The sequence below is a fragment of the Pundamilia nyererei genome, unplaced genomic scaffold, assembly GCF_000239375.1.
Source record: "Pundamilia nyererei isolate P.nyererei 1_Seehausen unplaced genomic scaffold, PunNye1.0 scaffold00049, whole genome shotgun sequence".
Taxonomy (NCBI): Eukaryota; Metazoa; Chordata; class Actinopteri; order Cichliformes; family Cichlidae; genus Pundamilia; species Pundamilia nyererei.
Window position 1 is genome coordinate 2,917,712 of NW_005187450.1, and position 9,986 is coordinate 2,927,697.

At 38.4% G+C, this 9,986-nt stretch overlaps 1 protein-coding gene across 2 annotated transcripts in view; it reads right to left on the bottom strand.

Annotated features, from left to right (window-relative positions):
* gpr153 (G protein-coupled receptor 153) overlaps positions 1-9,986 on the bottom strand; it is a 34,755-nt gene that overhangs the window by 13,846 nt on the left and 10,923 nt on the right. For both annotated transcript variants that reach the window (XM_005733000.2, XM_013910787.1), the window contains exon 2: positions 4,123-4,753. In XM_005733000.2, the coding sequence (XP_005733057.1) occupies positions 4,123-4,496 (374 nt within the window). In that variant the 5' untranslated portion in view covers positions 4,497-4,753. The remainder of the gene's footprint in view (positions 1-4,122; positions 4,754-9,986) is intronic.

Below are 9,986 nucleotides of genomic sequence, written 5' to 3' on the forward strand. Positions count from 1 at the left end.
ATACTGTTTTGTTTGTTTGTTATTTAGTTTGTTTGTTTGTTTGCTTGTTTTAATCAATTTTAAATCATGCTTTTTATTTGTTTTTGTTTCTAATGTCTCTGTAAAGCACTTTGAATCACCTTGTTGTTGAATTGTGCTATACAAATAAACTTGCCTTGCCTTGCCTAACAAGTACAGTGTGGTCTACTCTGACTGTACTAAAGTAACTTATGAAGCAATATTGCAATATTATAAGTACATGGAGGATTTCAGTCTCCTTCTCATAATCATTACACATCAGAGACACACACTATACAATATTGGCAAACAGTGCACCTACAGTAATTGCGATCTGTCCTCAACAATTCAAACAAAATGATTCAAATAGAACACTGATAACGAGGTCTGTGTTTGACTTTTTTTTCATGGTGAGGAAATCTGACCAGTATTACAAGTAAAACAGACCCAACCATGGAAAAATACTGTAAAATGGCAGATATGAAGCTGGGATACATAAGCTGATAAAAACATCAACCCACATAGGCACAGCTTAGATAAACTGAAGATGAATGTGGAAGGAAATCGATTATTTGTTGATGGTAAAAGATTGCCTTTGATATCCCTCGGTCTATTTATCATGTAGGTCCATTTCAACACAAAGAGATTTCTGTTTCCTCTCACCTCCAAGTAATTGTTACAGTCGAGCAATTTGCTGAATGTGTTTGTGACCTCTGGCGATGTGGCACTTTTCAAGGTTTGCAGAAACTACACACATACATCTAAAAATATATCAAGCAGTGACTGGCATTCTCATTTCCCAAACATGACGAAAGAGTATGCTAACCTGCCAAAACATTTGGATAGATTACTGTATTCAAGGATTACTGAGTTGTTCCAGACATAAGCAAAAATATACACACACACACAAATATAGGTGTGTGTGTGTGTGTGTCATACATAAAAATATCCTTTTCAGTTCCTAGAACATGTAAGTATAGACTATTGTATGCCTCTATTGTGTAACAAAGTACAGTTAATATGGTTCTACTGGTTCATTTGTGTGGTAAAAGATGCTTTAATTCATTAAGCGTCAGCTCTTTTAGCGTAGGAAGCCAAATATACCTCCCGATGAGAACCAAAATGCATATCACCAATTCCCTTCTCCACTTCCAGAGAAATGGGGCACACTGGCTAGAATGGATGGCTTTACATAAAAAGATTGGCAAAATAAAATGGAAAACATTTGAAAGTAGTAAAGTATAAGCCTACATACACTGACGCAATAAGAGTACTACAATAGCCTGCAGTAGCAGTAGTACTGCAGTAGCCTCCATCTTTGCACTATGGCTTCATTCAAAGACAAGTAGGTCTTGTTGTCACAATGAGTAATAATGCTAGCCTTTCCTGATTGTGCCTGGGGTACATGGGGACAGTTACATCACCAAACTGCATAAATCTATTACCAGACTGAGAGCATTGTGAGCGGAAAAAACCCTCCTAAGAGATAGTGAACGCAGGGTGATGAGCACAGCTGCCTAAGTACAAGGTTGGAATTCATAATTCAGGCCTTCAGTGTATGTTAATGTCAGAGTAAAGGCAGCCATGCTAGCTCAGCAGGGCAAATGTGGAGCGAATTAAATGAAAGATGAACAGCAATTATACGGTGCATCACCTGAGCTATCACTCCACTATACTGTTGTTAAAGGTGACTTGAACAGAAGAAGACAAGCTGCTGAGTGGAAAGTGTTCCCAGACAGGAGACCAGAGAGACTACAGTCAGATGAGTGAGGGAGCAGACGAGGGAGATATAAGCATCTGTGTAAAGCTTGATATCACTGTGTGGGCATCGGCCAATACTGGCAGCTGCAGAAGCAATATAGATAGCAAGATTGGGCTTAGATTTAAAAGGAAGTTTGCATATCTTATTTGAATGTCTGCTTATCTGCAAAATTGGCCAAGTTGAAAACATGTTTAGTATCTGCAGGCTTGATGCCACAGGATGTAATCGCTCGTAGATTTTCAGCAGGAGAGAAAGAGTGATGCAGCAGAAGACTGATGTTCACCACATGCACCACATTTTAGTTGGTATGTGTTCTGCAGATGCGACAGCTGATTTTATAGGTTCTCTGGCTGTTTTCCTACAGTATTTGCTCTCAAAATGCACTCGACTGCAAATGATTATGCTGCACCTGATGGGCAGAGCTTAGAGCTCTGAATGTAACAGCTAAATTGCAACAAAGCCAAGGCCTCTGAGCTATGCTTCAAATTTTCTTAAGATGCACCAATTACAAACCTTCACATTAATCATTTAAACAGTCAATATGGTCTGCTGTGCAACTCATTATCATGATAAATTACAATCTTATCTTAGAACAAATCAAGAGGTGCTTCTTAATAATCATTAGCATGTGTCAGTTCAGAGCAGCACTGGTACATATCAGAAGAGATACAGCATCCAAATCTCATATTAAAGGAAAGGGAACCTTTCCTTAGAACATCTGATTATGTGTGAACAGCAGATTTCTTGGAAATCTTACAGGACCAAAATGGTGTTGTTAGTGTGAGGTGAACCTGATCTTTATTATTCAGTGTTACTTAGTATTATCACATGTTATGAGGAGCCAAATGAAGGTGAAAGCTAGAGCTGGCAGATGCTCAGTCTAGAAGGTTTCACATGGTGTTACCCCAAATAGCTGCAACCAGCAGATGTGTTGGCAGGGGACAGTCTTTGCATGATGAAGAGCATCACACTCAAAATCAAAGGTAAATAAGGTGATGGGCCACAAAAATTGAAATCTGTCTATATCCTATGTGAGAAGTTGTCAAAGGAAGAGGCCCAAAAAAAACCTGAAGCTTAACTATAGAATTTTTCAAGGATTGATTGTGAGCCTTGCAGGAGATTAACATCTAAAAGTGCCTTTAAACACATTTATGTTTTCTGTGCTAAAGATCACACTGCATTTATTTATGTTATTTTACTTTTAAAAACACACATAATACTGTATCCACTATACTGACATTTCTGTGATTGAATATTCAAGTGAACCTAAAGATTTGGTTCCCCCTAAACTACAAAACAAAGTATTATCTCTTACTTTGGTCTATTTTTATCTGGAGATAAAACTAGACAACAGCTTATAAAGCAGCCATTTCTTCAATAGAAAGTTCTTCCAGTAATTCTCCAAAGGTTGATTTTGTTCATCTGGACCTAGCGTTTTGTGGGAGAAACATTTCGTCACTCATCCAAGTGACTTCTTCAGTCTCAGCTGACTGCAGGTTTCCCCAATCTTATAAACAGTGCATTTGCATAATGACTGAAACCAGCCCACTGAAGGAACAATGGGCTGGGAGGTCAGTTCCTTAATCTTAATTATGCAAATTCTCATGACCATTGATCAACAACCACTGATCAAGGCCCACTGATCAAAGCCCACTGAGCAATGGCCATTCACAGAGAGTTGGGGAATGGCTGCAATCACAACATTGTAAGATGGCGAAAGATGTACCCTTAGGCCCCCTCCTCGATTTAGAGATGGTCTTTCCCTTTTCACATAAATGTCCTCTTTGACTCTGCGCTCAAACCAGCGTTCCTCCCTGTCCAGGATGTGTACATCCTCATCATTGAAAGAGTGTCCACTGGCCTATAGGTGTAAATAGACTGTAGAGTCCTGGCCTGACGAGGTAGCTCTTCTGTGTTGTGCCATCCGCTTCACCAGAGGTTGTTTGGTTTCCCCGATGTATAAATCCTGGCAATCCTCCTGGCACTTAACAGCGTACACTATATTACTCTGTTTGTGTCAGGAGATCTGATCCTTGGGGTGGACCAAGTTTTGGCGCAGCTTCTTTTGGGGTTTAAAAGCCACAGAGTGTGTTTAGAAAAAATGCGTCTCAACTGTTCCGATACTCGGATACTTACTGGATACTTCCAGTAATGACTGTTCAGAGTGAGGAATGAAATGTACTGGATTGGAAAAACATCAGAAGCAGATGTGTATAAACCATAGCAAATAAACATTGAAATATATAAAGTGTAATACCTTGCTTGAAACTGAAATTTGGATGAAATGGACATTTAAAATTTAGGCAACTTGAATAAAGATTATAACTAGGGTCAGTCATAAACAACAAAATCAGTTGTCTTACCTGTAGTTTACAGGCCAGCGAACCATCCACATGCGGTGATAGGAGAGTGAGGTGACCGAAAAGCAGGTGACCAGTGTGAGAGTATAGAAGGTAGACACAAACACTTTGCACAGACCCTCATTCCACTCGTAGTTGGAGTGCTGACGCCGCAGTGTTATGACACAGTACATGGTAATGGGGATGGCCATGTTGAGGATATGTGTGCCCGCCAAGGTGCAGATGAGAAACTCCAGCGGCTTCCACTTCTTCTGCTTGGCACTGACACTAAGGATACTCCAAGTGTTGGCAAGGATGGACACGCCCGAACAGACCAGCCAAGCCAGCGTGTTGGCGTTGATGACATCATCCTTCATGGTGGTTAAATCATCCACCATGTTGTAACGAGGCAGGGTGGAGCCTGGGGGGCCGCAAGGAACTGTTGGCAAGAGCAGGTACACACAAGGAGAAGGAGGAGGTGGTAATGGGCAGGAGGGGATGCAGGGTATCAAGCAGAGCAGGCATCCTATCTGGGTGGGTGTGCACTCTCCATGGGTCGGGCACAGTGGGGAAAGGACATGACTGTGGTGCAACGCAGTGTGATGTTAGAGGAGGAGGATGGCAGAGCGGGGCCAGTTCCCTTACAGTCCTAAAGCTGAAGAAACAGGGTGAGAAATGACAGAAGCAAAGTGGTCAGAGGGAGTAACAATTTTAAGAAATTACACTGGTCAATCTAGTTCTAAATAATCCTTGACCAGACATAATCCCTTATCAGTGAATTAATGGGGTTATTTTAATCACAACAGATTAACTCTATGTGTTAAGCCTGAAAAATTTCCATCTAATGAGGTTAAGAGAGAACAGTAATTAGTAAACAGGTCTTATTTTAAGAAGTCCAGTTGACACATGCATGAAGCTGCAGTCATGCAATCCACACATCTGTACTGGTGACAGATATTCAGGGATATTATAGAAACACTTGTGACATCTGTAAAAACAAGGATCAAGTTATATAACAACGATGAGCAATGAGCAAATAAAGTACTAACAAAAAAATCAAACATTAAAATATTGAGATAAATATCAATACCACAGAAGTGCACACTTAGGGACCCACGCATTTACTTGACTTTCTTGTATAATTAACAAAGTAGACTAATCAGTAACTTTGACAATCAGCTATTTGTTAAGTCGTTAATTAAGAAAAACAGCTGCTGCTTGCAGCTCATTAATTGTGAAAATTTACTGTCCTTTTTTTTACATTCATTTTTTTTTTCCTGAATGAGTAATTCATCCGAGGTTCTATTAAAGTTGAGATGGGAATTTATCTTTCTTTGACCAATTTACGAACTTATATATATAATTAAGGCAACAGAGGCATCATCCTAGTTACATCCTGAGAGGGTTTTGTTTTTCTTGGAGATGCTGATTCAACTGTAAATCGTGAGGCAACACTTTATAATTGTGTGTATTGTTTTGTGGGGGGTTTTCCTGCGACAATTTAGACAGTAGACCACTTTCAAAAGGACAAAAAACATAATATGTTATCTTTTATATGCAGTTTTTGAAAGAACACGAGAAATAGTTTGCAACAGTTTGTTCCCTTTTTGTAAAGGTCATTTCCAGCATAATACACAGAGAGAATCACCAGCAGATGAGAGCTCTTTGTTCCTACACTCTCCAGTGAAAAATGTCTGGCACAGCTGGAGAGTGTTGTCACATCTATGCCCTGTCTTTTGGCTTGTCCAAACACTGATATGCTGTAGGCAAGACTCTCGGAGGGGACACTTGAAATGACAAGTATAGCATCATCATAACCCTGTTCTCTTTGGTGTGGCATGAAACAACGTAACCAAAAAAAATAGTATAACATCAACACCTAAAATACTGGACACAGTTCCTAAAATGCATTGATGCCTCGTGCATGGAAAGAAGAGAATTTCCTTGTTGATCACATCACCCCTCCCGTCCCGCTCCTCCATTGTGTCTCAACCCAAGCCCTTTTGTTAAATGTTTATACAGTGCATCTGCTGAACAGGAAATCAGATTTTATTGGTCTATTCACTCATCTCTTCAAGTTCACCAGCTGCAGAGGAACAGAACAGAAAAGCACAGCCAAAATGAAGACTGAATCCAGAATCAGTATACTCACTGACATACTGGGTACCTGCTATCAACAGTGGCTCCATCCATTATTATTTTTCATTGCAGTGATGCTTTTCCTGCTTTCACAGGTAAAAACATCTCAGTGATAATGTCAGAACAAATGAGCGCAGTGTGGAGTTTCTATAGATTCCTCAGTAGTGCTAAATCTTTCACATTATGGAAACTCATTATTGATAAATGTAATGAAATAGATTTAGCTTAGACAGTCTGGGAAGCAATAAGAGTATTGACTCCGCTTTTGGGGGCAATGGCCAACCAACCAATATTTGGTTGGTTTATATACAATTCAAAACTTTGTGGTCTCTTTTAACGAATGTCTGAAATGCCATACTGCATTTCAGCAAATGAAGTCCCTCTTTTTCTTCACTGTCCACCTGCATCCAAACAAATATGAATGGTCAATAAAAGACTAGAAAATGATTACCAGGCATGCAGATATCTCTTTATTGAGATTGAGGTTGAGGTGACATTGTCATATTTTGTGTCAATCATAAATTCAGCCTTTAGTACTTATATTTCTATATATAACTGTGCTACACAAGAAGAAGAACTCAAGGGGACATGACAACCGATGGAGCTGCATATTTGGCAAAGATTTTTAAGCCGGATATGCTTCCTGATGCAACCCTCCACACTTTATCCACACTTGGGAGAGCTGTAAACTACCTAGGAGCACACTAACTTACAAACACCTGAGGTTGGGAATAACTAATGTGCTATACCAAATATATTTAAAAGGACATTTGTGACTGCATTAGATAATTTTGTAAATGTAAAATGTATAAGACATTTTACTGGTTGCTGACAACTAGCTAGGTAACATTAGCATGTATAGAATTTGTTAAACAAAATCACAATGTCTATCCAACCTTAACCAACGTGTTTAGTTATCTAAACTATGCACATTACAGTCTCACATTTGCATTAACTCCAAAATAGCTCAGAAATGCAATGCTTATTAAAGTGATTCAGGCAGCAAACACGCCATCTAAGTCTGCAACTGGATAAAAATGTTGCATAACATGTCATTTCTACTGTATAAGTTTGATAAATCATCACAAGCCAGTTGTGTTTTTAACGCATTCTGAAATAACTTGCATTGCATGAGTCATATTCGAGCTCTTGAAATGATCACATCATATAGATGACTCAGCTCCCCTTTTTGTGATTCGGAAGTCAAAATGTATTCTTCAGTTTTTAATGGTTTGACTCATTACTGATAAGAAGCACAATTAACAGACTTGATTTAAAAAGTCACAGCTGATGAACAGCTGATCGTTTAACAAGAAGAGTTTAAAAGACTTCATTATACCCTGCTTTTATTTGTCAAATAATCAATCTATGATTATATCATCTTGTGTTTGTCATAATTTTGTACGTATCGGTTTAGTAAGAGAGAGAACAATTGTATAAAGAAAAAAAACCAATTTCAGTCACAGTTAAAGAACTGACTTTTCTGAGTCATAGACATACAAAACATCTAAAAGTGTGTTCCATAATAAAGATAACTTGTGTTTCACCTCAGGCAAAAAAAAAAAGAATTATTTTTTTTAAACTATTTCTTTTTCTGTTTATCTAGTTGCATTTGTAATTTTCAAGTGTAAGATGAGAGCAGTGCCCATGAACCTGGAGCCCTTCTGCTTGGATGACTCACAAGACTCAAGAGGAACAGCAGCTTTCCATTTAATACAAGAAATTGTGTTAAGCTCTAACATGTTTATACCAGGGTCTTTACAGCCAAGTCCAACTTTTTTTCTTTTTTCTTTTTTTTACCTCTGGGAGCAGCTGAAGGTCATACGGATATTATTTATAAAAATAAAAAAAAACACAGATTATATTTTTTTTATGTAAACTTGAATTCCCCTTTTGTACCATGACAATGTAAAAACCCAACTTCAAAACTGTCATTCTAACTTAAGTGAGCAAATGTTTTAGAAGAAACTGAAGTACCCCAAAATATAAAATTTAATAACAGGTATTAAAGGCAGCTGAAAATGTTAAGTACAGAAAAATTCAGATAGCAGTTTTCCCATGTAGCAAGGTAAGCCCACAGCCAGAGTAAGCCAACTATACAGTATGACATGACACCTCAAATTCAAAGGTTTCACTTTAACTGCTGTATTTTTATAAGTGGTCAGAAACTTGTAAATAACTCATGATAACTCATGAAAGAATAAAGTTACGTTGAAACCAAGCACACCATTGCTTTTCTTGTGACATTACCAATAAGTTTGATGCGTCACATGGCCCTCTTCCTATTGAAAAAACAAAAGTTGTATCCTGAAACCTTGGTCTCAGTATTGAGCTTGTGTAGCACCATGTATAAGTTTGTGTATGCATGTTATGGTTGTTAAAGGAGTATTAGAGGTATAGCAGGAACAGCAGTGGTAGCAGTAGTAGTATTTGTAGCACTGGTTTTATCCAAATGCTTGACTGACAAGCTTCCTAACCACAGTGCAACGATCAGCTCGATCAACCACAGTCCCTCAGGCCTCAAAGCCAAATTAGTCTCAGTGTACACAAGAGAAATCAGCACTGGAAATTACATACACATGACGCAAAGACTTCCTCTCTCTAATACCAAGATACTTAATGATGAGTTGTTAAAATGAGTGTCTAGTTCACCATAGCACTAAAACAATAAAGATCAGAAAATATAAAAATATATCCTGTATTTTAATAATTAATTTACAGTCTTTGTTTTTCCATTATGCAATGCAAGGTTTTATAGGGTAATCATAATTACAGTATGACAGTAACTGTAAATGTGCCCTGGTCATGTTCTTAAATCCCTCTCTGCAGTGCCTTCTACACCTGTAGCCCATATTATGAATTTGTATCCAGATGAATATAAACAGCAGAGGAAAACACACGGGTGAGCTCTCAAAAAATAAATAAATAAATAAATAACACGACCACAGGTGGTAAATATTTTCCATCTTGTTTAACTGAGTTTGAGCACCAGTAATCACTGATGTTAACACAGGGTCTGCCTTTCTCACCCCACTGGAGTCTTATGTTCTCTCACAGTGGAAAAATCTCTCTAGGGGTAGAAATCGCAGAGTAACCCACAATATGATATAACACTATCATGATACAATATGTTGCTCAAACCAACAACAATTTGAGGATATCACAATTTTGGAAACAGAAAACTGTATATACACGACAGAGTTCTGAAGGTGTGCTGTTCTTTATTAAATCTTGTGTCGTCTGTAATTGTAAATACTACTTGCTTATTCAACAAGGATGAAAAACAGCAAAGGGAGCCACTGGCTGTCACATCTTCATGTACAGCCAATACCCTTTAACAGTTTTCAGGCAAATGTGAAGAATCACTTCACTGTCCCACAAAGAATCACCACCTCAGTGTGTTACACTGACACCCTCAATGTGATGTCCTTACCTAATTTCCCATCAATCTGCTATTAATGGTGGCATTAAAAACAAGTTAGCTTCAATCCTCATTGATGGGTATGGTACCTTTGAGTATCTTCCAAGTGATGTCGTTTCCAATATTGTGTTAACTGACCAACTAACCGATCCGAAATCTCATTCATTATAACGTGCATGTTTGAGCCAAGATTTTACACCAGATGTCCTACCTGACACAATCCTCCCCATTTACCCGGGCTTGGGACCATCACTTGGAGTACAGTGGCTTCCCTCCTGCCTCACCCATGCAAACTGGTGAGATAACCTTTAGTGCTACAATATACAGT